General features: G+C 38.9%; 1 protein-coding gene across 1 annotated transcript in view; it reads right to left on the minus strand.

Moving 5' to 3' along the window:
* LOC149532354 (proline-rich receptor-like protein kinase PERK15) overlaps positions 1 to 21,054 on the minus strand; it is a 66,252-nt gene extending 45,198 nt beyond the window's left edge. Inside the window, exons 1-3 of the mRNA XM_089807836.1 lie at positions 19,565 to 21,054; positions 18,656 to 19,168; positions 18,467 to 18,553 (exon numbers count right to left, since the gene is read on the minus strand). Coding sequence (XP_089663962.1) covers positions 18,467 to 18,553; positions 18,656 to 19,168; positions 19,565 to 20,444 — 1,480 coding nt within the window. The 5' untranslated portion in view covers positions 20,445 to 21,054. The remainder of the gene's footprint in view (positions 1 to 18,466; positions 18,554 to 18,655; positions 19,169 to 19,564) is intronic.
* Positions 21,055 to 22,104: the final 1,050 nt, after the last annotated feature.

Below are 22,104 nucleotides of genomic sequence, written 5' to 3' on the forward strand. Positions count from 1 at the left end.
GACCTCAAAAAGGGCCGAAAGATGGGGGACAAGCAAAGCTTGTCCATAGGGCTATAGAGCGCTTCGATAGCTTTCCGAAAATATAAACGGTTCGTCAATCGGAGCTACGGTTCAAAAGTTATGCCTCCCGGAAGTTCGGTTACCGTTTCTGGATTCTTCTAGATTTGCGTCGACTTCTAACGCAGCTTCTGGAACCTTCTATTTGGTCGGTGGATGCCTACTAGCACTTTCTAGAATGTGCTCCTAGTCCTTAACCCTCCGGGGTTTATTTAAGGAGATTCCTGGCATTGTAAAAGGCAGTTCGGAGTGGAGTTTGAGAGGAGGTACTGAAAGGAGAAATTATCTCCACATTTATGCTATTGTAAGCCTTAGGGCATGTTTTGAAGTTTATTTTCTCTGTACTGAATGTACTAGCTTATTTTTCAGTTAATACAATTTCCCTTTTCTGTTGTGTCCATTCTGTTCTTGGGTTGTGTCCCAACGGTAACCGAACTTCCGGGAGGCATAAATTTTGAACCGTAGCTCCGATTGACGAACCATTTACATTTTCGGAAAGCTCTCGAAGCGCTCTATAGCCCTATGAACAGCTTCGCTCGTCCCCCATTTTTCGGCCCTTTCCGAGGTCATTTAATGCCCCTAATTTGACTTTGAAGCATTCTTAGGAAGTCTCCAAAACCCTAAAAATTGCAATAACTTTCAAACCGTGGGGCCTTTTGACTTGATTCTTTTTCTGGAATGTTCTAAATCACAATTACATTCATCTGGCCAATTCACACCTTCTAGTTTACCAAAATGATGGCGCAATTACATGCTCCTATTTTTTCGGGATTTTCTAGCACACTGATAGTGGAACTGTGAGAGTTGGAACCTTTATTTGACCCAAATGGGTGTCCAAAAATGAAAACACATGAAACAGAAACTAAGTCTAAGTACATTTTTTTTGGGTGACACAGGATTGCCCTTATACCTCTGGATGCTCCTGCATCAGACACCCAGGGTAGATTGAAAAGTGACCCTGTCACTTTATGAATGGTAGAGGAAATCCCAAATGGGAAACCTCAGCTGCTGAAATCCAAGTTGAGTCCTCGATCGGTCGTCCTTTCCATTTGACCAAATACTCTTCATACTGTCTGTTTCTGGTACTCCTACCCACACGATGATCTAGAATGTCTTCTATCTCCTCCTTCTTAGAAGTAGGAATTGGACATGGCTCTAATACCAGCTCCTCATCTGCACCATCATCATGATACTCTGTTAAATCTGCAATGTTGAAAATGGGAGAAATGTGAATACCATCTGGCAGCTCCACTTCATATGCATTTCCTTAGTCATGTTTCTTCAAAATTTTGCAGGGGGCCAAATTTCTTCATTTTCAGCTTGTTGTAAGTACCGGCTGGAAATCTTTCTTTTCGTAAGTGCAACATGACTAGATCCCCTACTTGGAATTCCTTATGTCTTCTCCTTTGATCAGCCCTAACTTTATACTCTTGATTCATCTTGGTAATGTGTGCTTGAACCTCCTCATGTAGACGCTTGATATGTCCAGCAAATTCTTCCGCTTCAGCACTTGTCCTCTCCCCTTGCTCTATCTTCCTCAATTCTGGTGCAGTCCTTGGGCTATTCCCATATACAATTTGGAATGGTGATTTTCCAGTACTCCTATTTATAGAGTTATTGTAAGAAAACTCTGCTTGTGGTAGAATCAAATCCCATCCCTTGGGCTTATCCCCAACTAAACATCTCAACAAATTGCCCAAACTTCTATTTACCACTTCTGTTTGACCATCCATTTGTGGGTGATGCGTGGAACTGAATTTCAAGTCGGTTCTTAACTTTTTCCACAATGTCCTCCAGAAATACCCCACAAATTTAGTATCTCTGTCAAAAACTATGCTCCTTGGAAGACCATGTAGTCTTACCACCTCTTTGAAAAACAAGTCTGCAATATGGACAGCATCATGAGTTTTGTGGCATGGAATAAAATGTGCCATTTTGGAGAACCTATCAACCACCATGAATACTGAGTCATTACCCCTTTGTGTCCTTGGCAATCCAAGAACAAAATCCATACTTATGTCCTCCCATGGCCTTGATGGAACAAGCAATGGCTGATATAGGCCAGTATTGTGACTAAACCCCTTGGCAACTTGACAAACCTGGCAACTCTGTACAAACTTCTTCACATCCTGTGAAATTTGAGGCCAAAAATAATGTTCTCTAAGAATGGCAATGGTCTTATCTCGACCAAAATGTCCTGCCATCCCTCCACTGTGTTTCTCCTTAATCAGATTTTCCCTCATGGAACTCCTTGGAATGCACAATTGACTACCCTTGAACAACATGCCATCCTGAATCAAATAGTCTAACCGCTTGGTTCTATCTACAGCAACAGGTTCTTTACAAGCTTTTCATGCTTCAGCAAAATCAGGATCTTCGAGGTACAATTTCTTGAGTTCATCAAACCCAACTACTTCAACCTGCATTACTGTAAGCAACAACTGTCTCCTACTTAGTGCATCTGCAACCCTGTTAGATTTTCCACTTTTATGCTTCAACAAAAATGTATAGCTCTGCAAGAACTCTACCCACTTCATATGCCTCTGATTCAATTTACCTTGGCTATTTAGGTACTGTAATGCCTGATGATCAGTATACAAAACAAATTCCTTTGGCAATAAATAATGCCTCCATTTCTTTAAAGCCTGAACTATTGCATAGAACTCTTGATCATAAACAGAATACTTCTTCTTTGCATCATTCAATTTTTCACTAAAATATGCAATAGGCTTACCTTCTTGGCTTAATACAGCCCCAATAGCACTGCCACTGGCATCACAATCCACCTGGAAAACCTTTCTAAAATCTGGAAGTGCCAACACAGGTTGTTCTGTTACCTTCTTCAGCAATTCAAAACTTCTCGCAGCTGTTGCAGTCCATTTGAACTCTTTTCTATCCCCTCTTATTGTATCAGTTAGGGGTGCACATATGCCACTGAAATTCTTAATAAACTTTCTGTAAAAACTAACAAGACCATGAAATGATCTTACCTCAGTAGCAAACCTTGGAGTAGGCCATTCCAAGATGGCTTTTAACTTCTCTGGATCCATTTTGAGACCTTCGGGTGATATAACAAACTCCAAATAGACTAACTCCCTTTTTGCAAAGATACACTTCTTCAGATTAATTAACAGTTTCTCTTCCCTTAGCCTTTCAAGGACACTACGAATATGCAGTAAATGTTCTTCCAAAGTCTTGCTGAAAATTAAAATATCATCCAAATAGACAATAACAAATTTTCCCAAGAACTTCTTAAGTGCCTCATTCATGAGCCGCATGAAGGTGCTTGGGGCGTTCGTCAATCCAAAGGGCATGACTAACCACTCATAAAGACCCTCCTTGGTCTTGAAGGCTGTTTTCCACTCATCTCTTTCTCGAATCCGTATCTGATGATAGCCACTCTTGAGATCTATCTTTGTGAAGTACTGAGCTCCACTCAAGCAATCCATAAGATCATCCATCCTTGGCAAAGGAAACTGGTACTTGATGGTTATCCTATTTATAGCTCGAGAATCTGTACACATCCTCCACTCTCCATCCTTCTTTGGTGCGAGTACTGCAGGTACTGCACATGGACTTAGGCTCTCTCGAATCAAGCCCTTCCTCAACAGCTCCTGAACCTGTCTATTTAGCTCCTTTGTTTCAGTAGGAGTCATCCTGTGAGCAGCCTTGTTAGGCAAACTAGCTCCTGGAATCAAATCTATCCGATGACTAATTTGCCTTACTAGTGGCAATCCATCTGGAACATTATCAGAGATAATATCTCCAAATTCCCCTAGTAAATCTGAAACTTCAAGTGGTATTTCACTACTACCTTCTTTATCTTTCCTAGGAATCAAAGCATAGCACATATGCTGATGTTTCATGCCATGTAAAAACTTCCTTTCATCAACAAGACAAATCCTAGCACTGCTACATACCTTTTCACCTTCCTTTTTCATGGGCTTCAATTTGTGGCAAACTCCATCCTTTGTCAGAGAGTATGTGTTTGCATGTCCATCATGTACTGCATGTCTATCAAACTGCCATGGTCTACCCAACAATAGATGGCAAACATCCATCAGAATAACATCACAGAGAACTTCATCATGGTAACTCCCAATTTTGAATTTCACTAAACATTGTTCACTTACTAGGACCTTATTTTCTCTATACTGAATGTACTAGCTTATTTTTCAGTTAATACAATTTCCCTTTTCTATTGTGTCCATTCTGTTCTTGGGTTGTGTCCCCATCGAGACATTAGCACATTTTCAAGTAATGGTTTATCTGCATCATCTTCACAAGCAGAAGGGGTTACAAATATTGAGCAGGTTGAGCCAGTTGCATTAGAAGGTGATATCACAAGCACACCGATTGCGTGATTGACACAGATAGTGATTACAGTACAATTGGGCTGGATGAAGTTACAGTAGTTGGGGATACTGTCATGTTTGAGGCTAGTAGCTCTTCACTTGGTTTGGCAAGCCAGCTGAAGACAAGGGACAAGGATATTGTCGCGGCTTTATCTCATCATGACAAGATGCATGGATTGATTGAGAATCACATTTGGATGATTCAACTGCAGGAGAGACAGAAAGGAGTCACAACAGGTTGTTCTTGTGTTGACTTACAGGTGATTAGGGAAGGAACGGGAACGATGAAGTTGAGTTATTTACATCTTCTATCAAATCGTGGCCATCTTCTTAGCCCTGTCGGAGACTATCCAGATGCCTTGAGGAGGAAGAAGGAGGAAGTTGACAGGCTTTCTCGCGAGCTTTAGGACACTCGAGCCTCTTTGGTGAATACTCCATTGGCATTACAGGACTAGGAGAGACATGGGGATAAGCATGGCATGGAGTTGAGTTTAGTTTCATCTTGCACTCCTAATACTCAGTTTTCTGCAGTATGTAAATCATATGTGGTCGTTGATAATGTTGTGAGTTCATCTTGCATTCACATCCAGGATACAGGGACAACGTCAGACAGGTATGTGGAGTTAGTTAGTATTGGTCATATTACTCAGGTGAGGAGTTTGCTTGAGTTACCAACTGATTCTAGTTTACGGATATGGACTCCAGATTGTTATATTGGCATTTGGGATTTAGTTGACTGGAGATCTTTAACACTTTTTGGTAGCAGTGATTGTTTGGGTGCTATCATGGATTTGATTAGCAGATTGCACGGTGTTGTCTTTTCTTGTGCCAGCAGCTTGTTCGATGTTGGTATTAGTTTTTATACACCGATGATGGGCTTTGTTCATATATCCAGTCCACCATTCTTGCTGGAATGTGTTGATGATCTTTCATATTTGGCAGTGTGTACAGATGAGTCCCAGGCTCATATTGGCATTGATGACATCCAGGAGGATGCAGTGGGTAGTTTTGAAGACTTAGTTTCCTTGACAGTTTCTTTTGGTACAGAGGAGTTGGACAGCAATGCTACAGACTTTGATACTCCGTATGTTGATATGAGCTTTGGAGTTGATTCGCAAGATATGGATGGTAATACTCTAGAGACCAGTAACTTTAAGGATAATCCTTTAGACAGTGCGTCGGAGGAGGTTTGTAGGAGACAGTCTAGCCAGTGCCATCATGTGTCTAGTCAGTTGAGAGTTAGTGAAGGAGACATTGCTATCGCTTGCCAGCATTTCGATGCTACTCGTCAGTTGTTAGCAGTTTATGGATGAGATTCTCCTACTAGTGATGAGCAGGGAGGCAATTATCTTTCCTTGACAGAGATCCACACATTATGGGAGGCTATTTGGATTCTGAGACAGAATTATATGCAGTTGGTAGCCGATAGAGATTATCTTATGGAGTGGGGAAGTACAGCATACGATGCATTATTGGCCAAGGAAGATGAGGTGAGTGAGGTTACTCAACAGCTCGAGGTAAATTCTGAGATTCTTGAGAGTACACAATTGGCTTTCGAGGAGTCATAGTTTCATTTGGCTAAGGTGACCATGGAGTTAGAGTGACTGTAGTTTTTACCAGATTCTGTACAGTCACAAGCTGTGGTGTCTGGTGATCCGAGAATGTCCATGGTCAAGATTGTCAAAGACAGTGGAGATGGGGATGCATCCATCCTTGATACTAACATTGGCATATCGGGTTCGTTCCCACTAGAGACAGGTTCAGTTGAATTAGGTGCTGCAGCTGATTGTTGTGATATGCCTGACATGGTGGTGGCCTCTAGTACTGATGGCACGAAGACTAGAGATGTTGTATCAAAGATCATGTGTGATGTTGGTGAGCCGGCAATTGGCATGGTTCCTGCTAGTAATACTACTCCCTTGGTGATATCTTCGGAGGTAGTAGTCAGTTCCAACATGGTTAATGATCGATTGCAGTTAATTTCATCTGGATTGCAGTCTGAGCCACTGACTGAGATTGGCGCATTCTATCGGCATTACACTGTAAGGTATGCTCATCAATTTACCTTTGATGACCATGTTGATGAGATGATGATACAGAGATGTACTTTGGTTCCTAGTGCTTGTCATCAGTTATGGGACAGTTTGACGCCTCGAGATGAGAGTTATGAAGGGCATGACATGGCAATAGGTTCTACGGTTGACAGCTTGATAATACGACTTAAGAGCAGGAGTTTGGGAGTGATTATTCAGCGGTTGTTGTTATTGATTCTACTCCTTTGGCTATGACATCTCCTGACTTAGCTGGTGATCAGTTACAATGGGTTGTATCACTTGTTCATGGTGAGTTGTTGACTGAGGTTGGTTCTTTTTATCAACATTCTACTGCAGGGTATGTACATCAGTTAGCATTTGATCCTTGTGTTGAGGAGTTGATGGTAGGCAAATTTGGTTTGGGTTCCATTTCTTGCTATTTATCTTGTGATGTTTTTTCACCATCAGCAGTGCATAGGAGTTATGGTTATGAGACAGTGGCCGATGATCTGCAAAGTTGCGTTGACTGCAGGAGTTGTACAGTGTGTGGATTCTCCATACTTGGTACAATTTCATTCGGGAGCGTTCACCATTGTTGTAGAGTTGGATTGTACATTCCGTATAGGCCAGTGGGATGCGTTGATGGTATTTACTATGTTGGCAATTTGATTTGTCCACTTTACTTGGGTTTTCATTTTCTAAGAGTTTGTGTCTCGTGGGTTTCTGATTGTGGTAGTTGTGATTTTGGAGTTTGGTTGAGCTGTAATTGTCAGTTTGATTATGGATTCCTCTTGGTTATATTGCATAGGATATTACAGGAGCCTGTGTTAATTGACAGTAATATAGTTCATGACGACATTTGGGATCCAAGCGGACTGATTGGTTTATTGTTCAGCCATTGCTTGGGGACAAGCAATTTCAGGAAGGGCGGACTGTCATGTCCCCATTTTGGAAGCAATTTGATTTAATTAATTTAATTAATTAGGTTATCCAAAATAATGAATATTTTATGAGGATGACTAATTAATTATTTTAATTAAATAAATAAGTCGTATTAAGTTAATTATTTATAAAGTTATCAAATAAATAAATATTAAAAAGTAACTTTATATTTAATTAATTTAATAAAGTGACTTGAATTATAAAATATTTTATAAAGTCACTTAATAGATAAAATAAAATAATGTTCTAAAAACTTCTAGAGAAAGTGGAGAAAAAAGAATAAATAGGCACCCCGGGCTTCATTCTAATCATCCAGTTGTTTATTTCTCTCTTGACATCAAATTGTGATTCAGTCACATAGTCTATTGTGGAGCCAAGTGGTTTCAGATAGTCAGTTGATCTTTGGGAACGAAAACTCCCTTGGATTTGCATAACTGAGGAAGTGAAATATCTTCTGAAGGGTTGCACATTTGGAGGTGATACTTCAGTCACTTCAGCTAGGGCATCATTGGGCCTAAGGCCATTTTCAGCATTTCAACATTTCAGGAGGCATTTTTAGCAAGGCCGAACTTATTGGAGGTCATTTCTAGCAGGTCCGAAATTACAGGAAGTCATTTTAAAGCAGTCCAAAAAAAGCACACTGAAAAAGCAGAACCGAAAAAAAAAGCAGGCCGAAAAAAGCAATCCGAAAAAGCAACTCCGAAAAAAGCAATCCAAAAAAGCAGTTCGAAAAAGCAAAACGAAAAAAAGCAAATCCGAAAAAAGCAAATGGAAAAAGTAGATCGAAAAAAAAGCAAAGCAGAAGGGGCAGCATTGAAGAAAATTATTACAGCCATCTACAATCAGGTTCTTCACTTCTTATTTGGCATATTTTTTGAGAAAAGTAGGTTTTCAGCTGAGTACAAATTATAGCTTCAGCACTTCACTATTTTCATATAGTACTAGTCTTTGTTTGCCATTTGGCATTATTGGTATCAAAGGAAGGCTAGGATTTTGCAATTGAAAGAGCACTATAATTTTTAGACTATCTAGATCGCAAACTTAGAGTTTGATAATCAGCTTATTAGTTTGCATGCCAATTGTTTGACAAAATGTCAATTGGCTGTAAGTTCTCTTTTTGGCATAAATAATGTTATAATTTTGCATACTAAGTGTTTATATTAATGCCACTTGGTTGTAAGTGCATTAATGCCATCCTAGGTTGCATCCAAAGTATTTGTCATAATTACTAATTGTTGTAACTGCATATTGCAAGTAGTTTAAGTCACATTTGTATTGAATATTGCCAAAATTTAGTTGCACATTCATGTTAGGTCATTGTTTAGACAATCTGGAGTCTTTTGTAAGCATTCTCTTTGATGCAAATCGAAACAAGAGTTATTGCAGCAATCTGAAAAGTTATATCAGTCATATGACCCCTTGTATGCAAAGTTTTTGACAAAATTCTTCGAGCCTTCAATCAGCATTTTAAGGTTGGATTTGAGCAGGGTCATTACACTTGAGCTCTTTATAAGCGGGCTCCCTCATTGTATTTTCATGGCATTTTCATTGTAAATACACATTTTTCTTGTGTTTGCATATTCTCTCTCTCATGTCCGTTTAGGGTTTTTCCCTTGCTCCACGCTCTTCTCTCCTTGGCTTCTCCTTGACAGGTTTTCGCATGCTTCTCCTTGTCATGATGAAATCCAACTCCGAAGACGCCCAAGATCACCTGCATGCGAAAATCTATCAAAGAGAAGCCAAGGAGAGAAGAGCGTGGAGCAAAGAAAAAATCCTAAATGGACATGAGAGAGAAAATATGCAAACACAAGAAAAATATGTATTTACAATATGCAAGAAGTGATGTGTGAGATACAATGAGGGAGCCCGAATATAAAGAGCTCCAGGAATCTCCTATAACAAGCTAGGAGATGCTACGAGATAAGTGTGACAACTAAGCATACATCCACATAAGGTAGAAAGTCCTCGAACAATGTGAGAGGATAAGTATGACTTCGGAGAGAACAAACTCCCGTATTGTCAACAACTTATAACAAACTCCTAGTCTACAACTAATAAATAAATGCATTAACCTAAGTAAGCTTAAGTAAATAGAATAAATAATTAATTATTAATTATTTACTCTAACACCCCCCCTTAAGTGCAACTTAGAGAAATGCCTTAAGCTCACAAAACTAAGAAATGCAGGATGGGTCCTGGCAACGAGGCCATGTTAGGTACCCATGTACAAATGCAAAAGATGCAACCTCTATAAATGGGGAAAGAGAGAAAACCACGTGAGAAAAACCCTCCCCCAAAAAGAGGTAAGAACCTAGTGAAGAACTGAAGAAGCCTCCAACTAGGGGAATGTCCCCTAAAACAAGAACAAAGAGCGATCATGAAGAGCATCACTGAAGCATGAAGAAGCCACAAAATCTGCCATCTGAAAGAAAACTGCTGATCTGAAGCATTTCCAAGGAAGAAGAAGGCACAAACCGAGCATGTCTATATGGTAGATGATCCATCTCACCGAAATGCATAGGTAGCCAGCCAATGCAATCGCCTTGTATATAGGATCAACCATTGAATACATAGTTCACACTATCAAACCATCGAACCACGGATGCATTAAAACAACAACATAACTCTCCCTTAATGCAGACTGGGTGTGATGACAGGCAACTGAGAAGGTGGACCAAAGTCTCCTGTAGACGAACCAAGAACGACGAGTGAGGAAGAGGTACAAACACCCATAAAGACACGATCACACTGATGCTGCATGGGGCTAATGGGGTCGACTCCTTCCAAATCCAAAATTCCTCCAGTCAAACCTAAATGTTCCCACCATCCATATTCCAAGTGCATTTTGAGCCTTTATATCCATATTCCCATTCCTTCCTCATTTCCATCCATTTTGGGTCCTTATGTTCCAAAGCTAGACCCTTCATCCTTTCCATCCATTTTGGGTCCTTACATACATCCATCTACCATATCCAATTATTCCACTTCATTCCCTCGTGCTCCTAATAAAGATCAAAAAAGGCACACATCCTTGAATTCCTTCCACTGTTCACCATCATAAGCTCTCCATCCCATTTTTCCTCATGTTGTCGTACCATGGCCAATGGAAGAAAATTGGATGCCAAAGATAAAGTGAATTAGGCTAAAAATGTACAAAAATCCAAGGATCAGCATGTCCCCTCTAAAAGACATGTTCAAGATAAGAAAAATATGATCCAAAACAAAATCAAAAGGCTACAAAGGCTAAAAATAAAAAGTGCAAAAATCATATGGATTCCAAAGCTACTTAATGAAGCAATGAATCTGAAAGAAAGATTCAAAATGGCATCCAATTTCGCTAATCGAAAGGCTTCCCTCATTCATAAATCATCCAAACTTCCATTTTCCAAATCGATTTTGGGTCCTTATATACACAAATCCACGATCCTGAATCCATCATCTCCTTCATCCATTCTGGGTCCCTATATCCCAAAATTCAAACTTTCTCCTACATATCCTCTAAAATTTCCTCATTTCCATCACCCTTCAAGGTGTGTGTCAATGACTATCTTTCCACCTCCTTCATCCACTCATTTACAAGTCTTCCAACCTAGCATCCATAAACCATGCCTTCCTCAAAGCCACTCCACCCCCTGAATCCAAACTTTTTCATAAGTCATTTTCCTCCATTTTCCAACCCATTTCATCCTTCGTTTCCTATCCTACCAACCTCTATGCGAAAATAGTAAAAGTTCCTTGAAAATAACAAAGCAAGAGAAATAAATATCAAGGGATACCATCCATGTATCTAGATGCTTGAGTCCTCCCTTTATTTTCCTACCATGAATCCATCTTCCAGTCCACTTATCCAACCATTCACTTATCCTTCCACTTGCACTCTACACTGGGGGCAAGCTCCATCCATACCACATTGCCTTGTATATCTTCCATATTCCTATCTACCATTCATCATCCTTGTCCATCTTTGATCTTGACTATCCTATTCCTTCCATCCATTCATGCTCACTTTCCGTATCCATTGTTCATTATCTATACATTATCCTACCTAGTTTCATCCTTCTTTCATATGTCCTTGGTCTTGATTATCCCATCCATTTCCTCCATTTCATGTTCCACATGTTATCCATATCCTTCATACCGTTATCCATATCATATTCATACCCTCCCTCCCATATCCCATATTCATTCCACTTGCATGCCTATGCTCGTGATCAATACTAGAGGCCCACAAACAAAATGTTCGTAAATGCTTTGGAAATACACATGCCTTCCCTTCCTCCATACAATAGCCTTCACACCATCTTTCCATTTCCACACATCTTTTCCCACCATATTTCCTTCCATTTTTCCTATCCTTCGTATGGGGCATTTTTGGTCACTCCTTTGAAACATGGTCCTTGGCTCCCCATTATCCTATACTGGACCCTTTGGTCCCCCATATTGTTCCACCATTCAGATATCCCATCCATATATCATTCCTTGGTTATCCCTTGTCATTGGTTCTAATATATTCCACCTTCCATCAATTTTTACTTCTTCCAATTTAATTCAATCAATTCATTTATCATCTAATCTAATCAAATTCCCTTCTTCCAATCATTTCCTACAATTCAATTTACATCTTATCTAAGTCTCCTTTTTCTTCTCATCAACATCATTCAGCTCATTCAATCAAGTACTTCCATCATCTAATCACATCTTGTCCAAATTCTTCTAGTTCGTCATCTAATCTCATGATGCTGAGCTTCAACCCATCAAACTGAGCTTATCAAAATAGTGATTGCAAATAATCTTACACAAATTCACAGTAAGACTAAATGTTTTGAGAACCTTGTTCCTTTTTACAAAATTGCTAGCGAACAATCACAAACATTTCAATACAATTCAATCAAAATCAAATTTTACCTTACAGGATGAATCCTTCCTACACAGGCTTTACAAATTCACCATCAAAATAAAGTTCATGGCAAGCACTGTGGACTGAATGACTACTTGATCATAAGGTCTATTTTGTTGAATTTATTTTTGTGCATTAGTGATAGCCTTCTCAAGTGTGCCTAAATCTTCAATATCTTGGTATCATTTGAATGACTTAACCTGATTACACGTATCATTTTGCGATATGAGATAATTTCATGATTCTTTAGCACATCTCTCTTGGTTTTTGAGTTATGGTTATGCATTGCTCACTGGGGATAACGGGTTGGCACACTTTCCACCAAGATTCCTAACAAAACTTTGGGTGTGCCCAAACCTCTCCAATGCGTATATGTTATCTGTTCCATCATGACTATGAAACCTACATATATGTTCCTAAAGTCTCTATTTTTTTTTTGAGTCTAGTCCACATAAAGGAACCTTGTCATCTATGCCACTATAGCATTTGATGCATAACTCCTCTTGCAACATCAAACTAGGGTGTGCTCTCCCGTATGAACACAACTGAATCCCAGGCATTCATGTAGTTAAGATGCATTTAAATTAATCATTATCCAATTTACCCCATGTCATTCAACTCTTAGCAACAAGTCATGCAAGGCCTTCTTTTAAGCCTTTTTCCTTCCCTTTTCCTTCCAAGAAAATGGGGCAAAATATATTCATTTTTCACCCCATTTCCTTGACGGGGCACCCTCCTCCCTTATCATCGCTACGACACAACTCCTAAGACTCCTATCCTCTCTGAAGCAATCTATATTTTATTTTCTTTGATATAATGTTGTTTCAACATCACATCAAAGAGGGGCAAAATGTAGATGCTTAAAATCATCCCAAATGCTATATTAATTCATTTAATATTTCCTTTGACATTATAATTATTTATTTATTAATTAATTATATTTGTCATATTTTTCTACTTATTTAATTAAATAGATTCATTTTTCTAATGTATTTAAATTTAATTTAAATACTTTCCCTTTAATGTATTAAATTAATTTAATGCATAGTGCTCCATAGATCTCCTTTTAAATAAATTCTAATTTATTTAATTCCCTCCACTTTATTAAATTCTTTAATCCTATGATTAAGTTAAATCCTATTTAATTTAATCCTACTCTCATCCTAAAACCTAGTCTACACCCATCACCCTCATCCTTCTAAGCCTATCCATTAATTACTCCCACTTTATTATCCTAAACCTCTTTTAATCACCTCTTTAGCAACTAAATGGTTGCTCACACGTGTGAGCAACATAAGGCTCAAGGAGCCTCCTCTCATTAATCTCTCCAAAAAGGTACTCTTACACCTTTGTCCCCCACTCCTTTCCCTAAGGTTGCTCACAAATGTGTGAGCACACCTTGAGCCTCTCAACCATAAAGGCTCTTTTTGACTTTTGCATGGCTTGTCCTTAGCCCATGTGTTTCCTTGTGGCTCCTATGTGGATGCCACATAGATGCCACCTCCTCAAAGCCCCCATCAAGCCTATAAATAGAGCCCTTGTCTCAAGCATTTTACATCTCCCTCATTTGCATTGTTATCATGCTAGTTTAAAGTTAGAGCTTTCTTAGTAATTTGCATGTTGCTACTAACCCTTTGGTAGTTGTTTGCTTCTTGCATTGCTTTGCTTATTCATGATAGTATTGCACTCTTAGATTTGCTTTCTACATCCACTTCCATTATCCATTGAGTGCTCTCAAGAATGGGTGCTTCCATAGCCATCTCTTGAAGCATTCTTCACCATTTAGCTTAGTTGCATGTTCATTATTGCATCTTTCATATCATTGGGATTCACAATTGTGCTTGGGAGAGCACATCTACATCCCTCACACTTAAGCACACCAACAAGGCCTCTTATGGGCGCTCTTGTTGAGCTACTTTGAGATTGTGTGGGGACTCTTTCTTATCAGTTGCATTAGTATTAAAATGCAATATTAGTTAGTAGTTTTCTTGATTTCAACATGGTTTTATGCACACACTACTAACGTTTTATTGTTTACACGTGCTCCCAACAGGTTAGGTTTTCACGCATAGACTATTTATATAGCCATTTCGGAGTAATAAGGGGAATATGGCTTCGTTTGGTCATATGTGCCCTTGTGTTATAGCTCGTTGGAAAGGTCTTGAATTATTATAGAGTATTTTCACTATCCAGAGACTTTTTTGGCGCTTTGAGTTGACATTTTAATAAAGTAATATTTTTCCTATAGCCTAGATGCCTTTATTTGGGAAAATGTTATTTTATTATAAAGTGCAAAGTGTAATTATCATTTAAGGTTCGATTTGCACTTGGGAGGAGTTACAAGGGGATGAAGACCTAATTCTGGAGTATCTTTTGACATTTGAAACTTGTGAAATTGGAAATTTGCTCTAGTGGGGCAATTCAGAGGCTTGGGACGAAAACCCTAAGTCTGGAGTGTTGGGACACAAACCTCAATAAGGATTTGGTGATTCAGTATTGGAGTTGGAAGGTACTATTCTCCGTGGCAAGGATTGACATTTTTCATAGCACCATTTATCAAAAGGGAACATCACATTCAATTAGGCGGCAAGCCTATTCCAGCTTGGGCATTTCTTCTAGAGGCAGCTCGGACTTGTATTGTGAGCGTCATTTTTTATTAGCAGCCACGTTTTGCAGTTTGGAGATCATACAGGGGTTTGTGACAGCTGCTCTCCATCTTTTGTGATTGTAAAACCCTTCTACAGCTAGCGTCAGATTTATTGTAAATAGCAACAAATCCATTTAATATATTTATTTCTTTGACTACAAAAATCTGAATATTATGCCTGGTACGATTTGAACCATTCCCAGATTGTTAAGTGTTTTCAATATATGAATGTTGCTCATCAATCTTACTTCGAAGTTATTTGTTATTTGTCATTTACTTGCATATATTTTCAAAAACACCTAAAAACGAGAAAACAAGAAGAAACCAAAAAGAAATCAGAATTCTATAAAGTCTATTCAGAGGTACAAAATTGTGGTCAAAGTCTCGAATTTTGAAACAAGCATCAATTTCCAAGGTCACTGGGATTGGGGATCTTTCACACTCCTTGCACCCCCTCGGCCTCGTGGGACTGTCTATCACCACCATCAACTAGGATGCTTAGAAGAGGACCTTATAAGAGTTTCTCCCTCTCGGCATTCCCCTATTATCCCTACGGTGATTGATTACAACAAACATATACAGAGTTGCACACTATTACATGTATTCTTCAAATAAACTATCGCATAATAATCATAAAATTGATAATAATACCATATTCATGCACATTATACACAAGCAAGAAATCATAAACAGAACTCAATCGGCTATATATAGAAGAGCTGAAAATTCATGCCAATTTACAGATATATTATTCAGACTCTATACCTGAGTAAGATTGTCGTTAATCTGATCTGATTGGTTCGGTGTCTGACTGCTTGATATTTTGATTGTTGTTGAATGATTGATATCTATCTGAATGATTGATTAACTGAATGAATTCATTAATGATTGCCGAATGATGGTGTAATGAACTGTGATAGTTTGATATATTCGTGATTTGAATGGATGCTGATTTGATAGAGTGGTTTGTTGATTGATTGTCTGCTTGATTTTTGGAGGGATTAATGATGGATGGAAGATTTGTTTGGATGGGTTCATGAGTGAATGAATAAATGAAGGTATTTTGATGACATCTACAAGACCAACCAGCCTATGGGACCCTTTGCATGTTCTTTTCAATGTCATCCCGCCTATTATGAATCTTCTTTAAGAAGCTCGTTGTTTTATGTAGTCTTGTTTCCTCAAAAATCTAGTGTAATTAGCCCTCCTTCAAATTATCCTCAGACTGCTCTTAAATATCTTGTTATGTCGCACAATTAAAGATGAAGTGTCATTCTGTTTCGACACATCCTTTACTGCAGTAGATGCATTTTCTTTCTTCCCAATCCTCCTTGGGCACCGTTCACCTCCCCGTCCCACACCGTAAATGATGGGATCTCGTTCGTAACTACGCCACTAGTAGCCTATTTTTATCTTTCGTATCTACACGTAGGTAATCTTTAATCTCATGGCACCACATGGGATTGAACTCTTTCACATAGTGGACCTTTTTCTTCCCTCTTTGTTTTGTCCACATGACCGCTTTAAATTTTTCCAGCACAAACTTTTTTTATCTCTTCATTGGTGTTGGGGCGCTCTAGTATGATTGATAAATCATCCTTGAATAATTGGAATGATCTCTTTTATAGTTCATTGTTGAAAGGGTCGCCACTTTTCATAAGATTTGAGTCACCACCCTCCATCTCTGTCCTTTGTGAATAATAAATTTATTCCCCAACTTATCTCTCTTGCCTCTCCTTCTCAAATGACACATTTTCCCTTTATATCTTCCAATATAAGGGAGAGGTCGCATCTCTTCATCATGTCTGCCCCTTCGCAATGCTCATAGCCTTTCACAATTACCACCCTCAAAAAGAGTCATAACCCTTATCGTTTCTATCCCTTGGAAGAGTCATAATCTCTCATGATTACAACCCTTTGAAAGAGTCATCACCCTTCATAACTTATGTCTTAGAAGGAATAAAATTCCTTATTTTCTTCTCTATTTATTATTTCTTGATTCACCTCTTCCCTTTTATCTTCCTTCCTCTCCCCCTTTCAAATTAAGCTCTCTTCTCCCTTCTATAACTCATATATGAGGGACTTGCAATTTTTCATCTCATGCCTTTTGACTATTCATTAGTATACAGCTAAATTTTAGTTATGATTACATTTAATTTTCTTCCTTCTATGTTTATAATTTAAATTTTATTTTTTATTATTTAATATTTTAATTTAATTATTATTGTTGATTATTAAATCCTATTTTTAAAAGAGGACATTACAATGTTACCTTGGGATTAGGGTGCTGAGGATTGTAATGATGGTCTTAGATGACAAGCAAATCAACAATTTCCTTGATGACTATAAGAAGTGAAGATACAAGCACGGCATAGACAGAGCCAGGTTCCTGCTGAATCCGGAGTTCAAACTTGTTCATCATACGCTACATAGGTTTCAATTGAAAAGCCTAATGTTATTTCAGTCAGTCACATAGCTCCTAGGTAAGCCTAATGTTATTTCAGTCAGTCACATAGCTCTTGGGTAAGCTATTACAACAAGTTCGGGTTCTAGGTGGAGGTAGGACGACTAGTTGTCTATCCATCAAAAACAGGAGACAGCAGAAGTTGAACTGTCAATTTGACAACATAAATTGGCAATCAAAGTTTTAATGAGAACAGATTTCCACAATCCATAATAGTTATGGTGCTTAGCTTCTGGATTAGATTGTGTAGAGATTTTTACCATCAACATTTCAGATCACACTACATGATCCATCATCAACTTACATTGTTTTACATTTCTTGCTCTCCCATCCTGATGATGGATCACATAGTATGATTCGAAACATTGATGGTAAAAATCTCTACACAATCTAATCCAGAAGCTAAGCACCATAACAATCAAAGTTTTGCCATCAACAAATCTGAGGAGACAAATTCACCATGTATATTAAAAGCTGGAGATCAAAAGCCAATACCCAAAATGAGGAAAGACGGTGAGAACATGATTACTGAAATAGACACCAAAAAATTGAAATACGAAATCTGACAACAGACGTACAATTCCTGATTCTTAACAGTAAGAGAATTGAAGTCCAAATACACAATTTGTGTAATAAAAGTTCAAAGACACTGCCAAAACTTAAATAACCACCATGTAGAAATCTGAAATTTGGAAACCAACGAAATATCAGAAATAGTAAAGGCCTGATCGTTAGGCTTTGATTTCAACTGACATGACCCTATTACCGAGTATATTTCAGTGTCTGTTTAGCATTCACATAGGAGAGGCACATACCCACAGGCTAAAAAATTTAAAATGGCATTGTTACCATTTTCCTTAAACTTTTTAATTTATTTCTATCTACTATCTTCCGCCGCCTGACTACTTCCAAACTCATTTCTATCTATCATTTACAGATTCTGCCCACTTACTTTTCAATTTACTTCTATGTAGCCCTTTCTTTTTGTTTGATCAGTAAATAACTATATATTACTTACTGACGATTTAGATACCCTAATCAAGTAGAAAATAGACTAAAGAAATTTCTTACAATCTTCATGGAGATAAGCCAATCCCCGGGCAGCTCCTAAAGCAATCTTGACTCTAGTTGCCCAATCCAGCATAGCTCTTCCTTTTCCTATAAAGTTAGAAGAAGAGTAAAAATGCAGAATATAAAAACACGCGGGTACACAAGCCATCAAATTTTAGGGATCCAAGCTTGAAGCAATGCCAACTATACCGTGGAGATGTTGTTCAAGGTTGCCATTTGGAACATAATCATAGATAAGAAGCCGCTGACTGCCTGCCACGCAATAACCCACTAGAGAAACCAAATGCCGATGATGAACCCTACCAATAATTTCGACCTCGGCTTGAAATTCACGTTCTCCTTGCCTACCTCCGACTTTGAGCTGCTTAACTGCAACAACTCGTCCATCCTGCAAGCACCCTTTATAAACACAGCCAAACCCACCCTCTCCCAGTAAATTTTCTTTAGAAAACCCGTTTGTTGCTACTGCCAATTGCTCATATGTAAACATAGATCTCAAATTGCCCCACCCGTGCCTAGGTGTTTCATTCATGGGCCGCAGGGCTCCAAGCAAATCTCCTTTCTGAGAAACATAATTATCATTGTGGTCATTTTCACAAACTTGGATGGGAGGAGGGCGGGGTGTGAAGGGCCCGATTGGAGATTGAACTGATGATGGAGAGAAGTCAGACCTTGGCCAGCTCTGAGAATTATTCAATTTACCTGCGAAGTGTGTATAAACGAGCCAATACAATAAGAACGTTATTATACTTTTATGTCCAATAATTTATACATTCAAAAAAGTTGCAATGAATTATTTGTATTCGCTATTCGCAGTTGTAGCTGTTTTATGAGTTGCAGAGAATGAAGGGGTAAATCTGAGGGACAAAATGCAGCACAATACTGATCCGATCCCAGCCTATTCTTAAACGTATAAAATGATATTACACTGTTCATGTGCTCCAGTCTGTGCTCAGATATCACGCTTCTTTTTTAATTCGTTAAAATTCCAAATAAATCTCTTGAACATGACCAAACCACCAAAAACCAGAATTCATGACAACGAAAAAACAGAGCTAAATGTTTTTCAAAGCTAATGTTAAAATAATTGAAAGAGACCTGGTTTGTAGGAGAAGCTTCCAGTATAGGGTCCAAAGTAGTTTTCCCCATGGTGAACTCTCCTCCTCTTCTTTGAAAACCAAATAAGAAAGCCAACTACGGAAAGAAAAATTAACCCACCAACTACTGTTCCAAAAATGACTTGGGGAGAAACGGCGCCATGTTTGTACTTATGTTTTGCTAATACAGATCCTGCTGAAGGCCTAGTAACTGGCAAAGACGATTGTGAAGGAGACAAAACGCCTGAAGGTGACTTGGAAAAAGGGGGAAAAGATTCGGTGGGAGAGGGATGGTGAACAAAGGGATTAGGAATAGATGGGGCGGAGTGAGAGGTTATCGACGAAACACCAGAGTTTGGATCAGGTGGGTAATTGGGTTTTGTGTTTAGATGAGGGGCTAGTGATGGGAAGCTTGCAGCTGGAGATACGAGGGGTCGATGCGAAGATGGCACTGCAATTGGCAGTGGTGGAAATGAAGAATGGGGAGAAGGGATATCATTTGACGGCGGTGGTGAGGAAGAATGTCCAGAAGGAACATTTGCGGAAGGCTGTGAAGGGGACGGAGACTTGAGATCAGAGGCGGGAGGGGAAGCTTTTGAGGGACTGGGTGGAGGAGAAGAGGTGGAAGGTATCAATACAGGAAGAGGAAAGGCAGAAGAAGTGGGTCTAACAGAGGGTGAAATGGGCCTAATTGAAGGTGGAGTGGGTGTCACAATCGGGGAAGGCAACGCAACGCTCTGTGCAGGTGCTGATGAATTTGAAGGTGCAGGAGAAGACGGGAAAGAAGAATGTGCTATAACAATAGTAGAAGATTTGGATGGTATCGGAGGATCTGATTGCTGATGGGCAAGTGGCTGAGTAGCGGGTCTAGTTGATGACATTGAGGCAGATCGAGAGATTGCATTCGAATTCAGTGCGTTCAATTGAACTGAATTCTACGGATTGGTGTTGCCGTGGAGATGGAACATCTGAATGAATTGATCAGAATCAAACATTGGCATATGCAGTGATTATAATAGTGTCGAGAAAGACAACGCCAAAGATGGTTTCAAAATACCATTCATCCATTTCATTCCGAGAGAATAGAAAGGAGTTGGGTTTCATGGCCTTTTTTGAGTATTGGTAGATGAAGTATAACAACAAAAACATACTTGTGGATGGGCACAGTGGATTTGTGCATTTGAATACAGTACATAGTGATTTGAGAAAATCGGAGGCATAATCCTTATCCCGGTAAAGCACAAATCTTTGCACCAGAGAACTGATTAAAGGCTGCAGAGCCTGACAAAGGAAGATGGTGGTCTAAAAAGCAGAAGCATGAGCAAAACCATAAACGGCCCATATTCACATTGAAGACTAGAACCTGCTTTAGTCAAAGCATGTCACTTCAGAAATTAAACAAACACTCGGTACTAGTGATTAAACAAACAAACACTCGGTACTAGTGAGAAAGATCAGCATATTGACTTTGATGATCTCCCACCTTCTTTTCTCCAAGGTTGCAATTTATTGGAAATAAATATGCATTGATTAACAGACGTATTTTCACAGTTCATTAAAAAAAAAAAAAGTGCGGGATATTCATTAAATTCCTGGAAATTGAGAAAAATATATTGTGAATTAATCTGGATAAAAGTAATATATTAATGTGATGGACAACCTTCGCCGTCACTCAATCAACTATACATTTTTTTATTGCACCGGCTTAAAGTGTATAAAAGTTATTATTCGGATCACGGTCAAACTAGATAATAACCATGGTTGCAAGTAGTTGTAGAGAGAAATGTACTACGACTCTTTTGTTGCCCTCTTAAAAGCATTTTTATTCATTAAAAATTACCTTGGCCTTTTTGGATTATTTTGAAGATTCAAGCGCCTTAATATTTTATTATTTTTCTTTGAATTTTTTCATTTTTAAATTAAAATGATGTAAAAAAGTAGAGTTGGAGAGGGGCAACAAACTCTCAAAGTATATTATAGTAAATTTATTAGCAACTTTCAAGGTTGCAAAATATATAACTTTACATCTATTATGTAACTAATATTACATTTCTTAAAAGTGGTACAACAACTTAGAAACAACTTACAATAACAGCCTTCACCTAGCGAGTCCCTTGTTGAATTGAAGCCCATCCCCTCGGGAAAGAAAGGGAGACAGGATAAAGGGAAAGAGAAGGAACCAGAGGAGTCGAAGGAGGAGAGGAGAGGGGGTAGGAGAAGGTCGGGGAGGTTAGCTAAGTCCAATGCTAAGAGGAAGTTGAAAGTTGGGGCCTCGCAAGAGGAGGATTCGGATTCGGAGGACACGGATCGTCCCAAACGAAGGATGAAAGAGAAGGCATCAAATTTTGGGGAGGGGAGAATGGAGGAGGAAGAGGAGGTTTCGGATTCCTCATGGTCTGGCTTGGGAGGAGGGATGAAGGAGAAGAAAGAGGTGTTGCATGTTTCGGCCACCATTGGGTTGGGGGTGTGTGGGTTTAACCCGAGACCAATTCCCTGATATGGTGGATAGAGTGCCCTCCCCCATAACAATTTCCTCCCATG

This window comes from Cupressus sempervirens, chromosome 10 (genome assembly GCF_028749045.1).
Source record: "Cupressus sempervirens isolate cs-2001-9-10 chromosome 10, ASM2874904v1, whole genome shotgun sequence".
NCBI classification, from domain to species: Eukaryota; Viridiplantae; Streptophyta; class Pinopsida; order Cupressales; family Cupressaceae; genus Cupressus; species Cupressus sempervirens.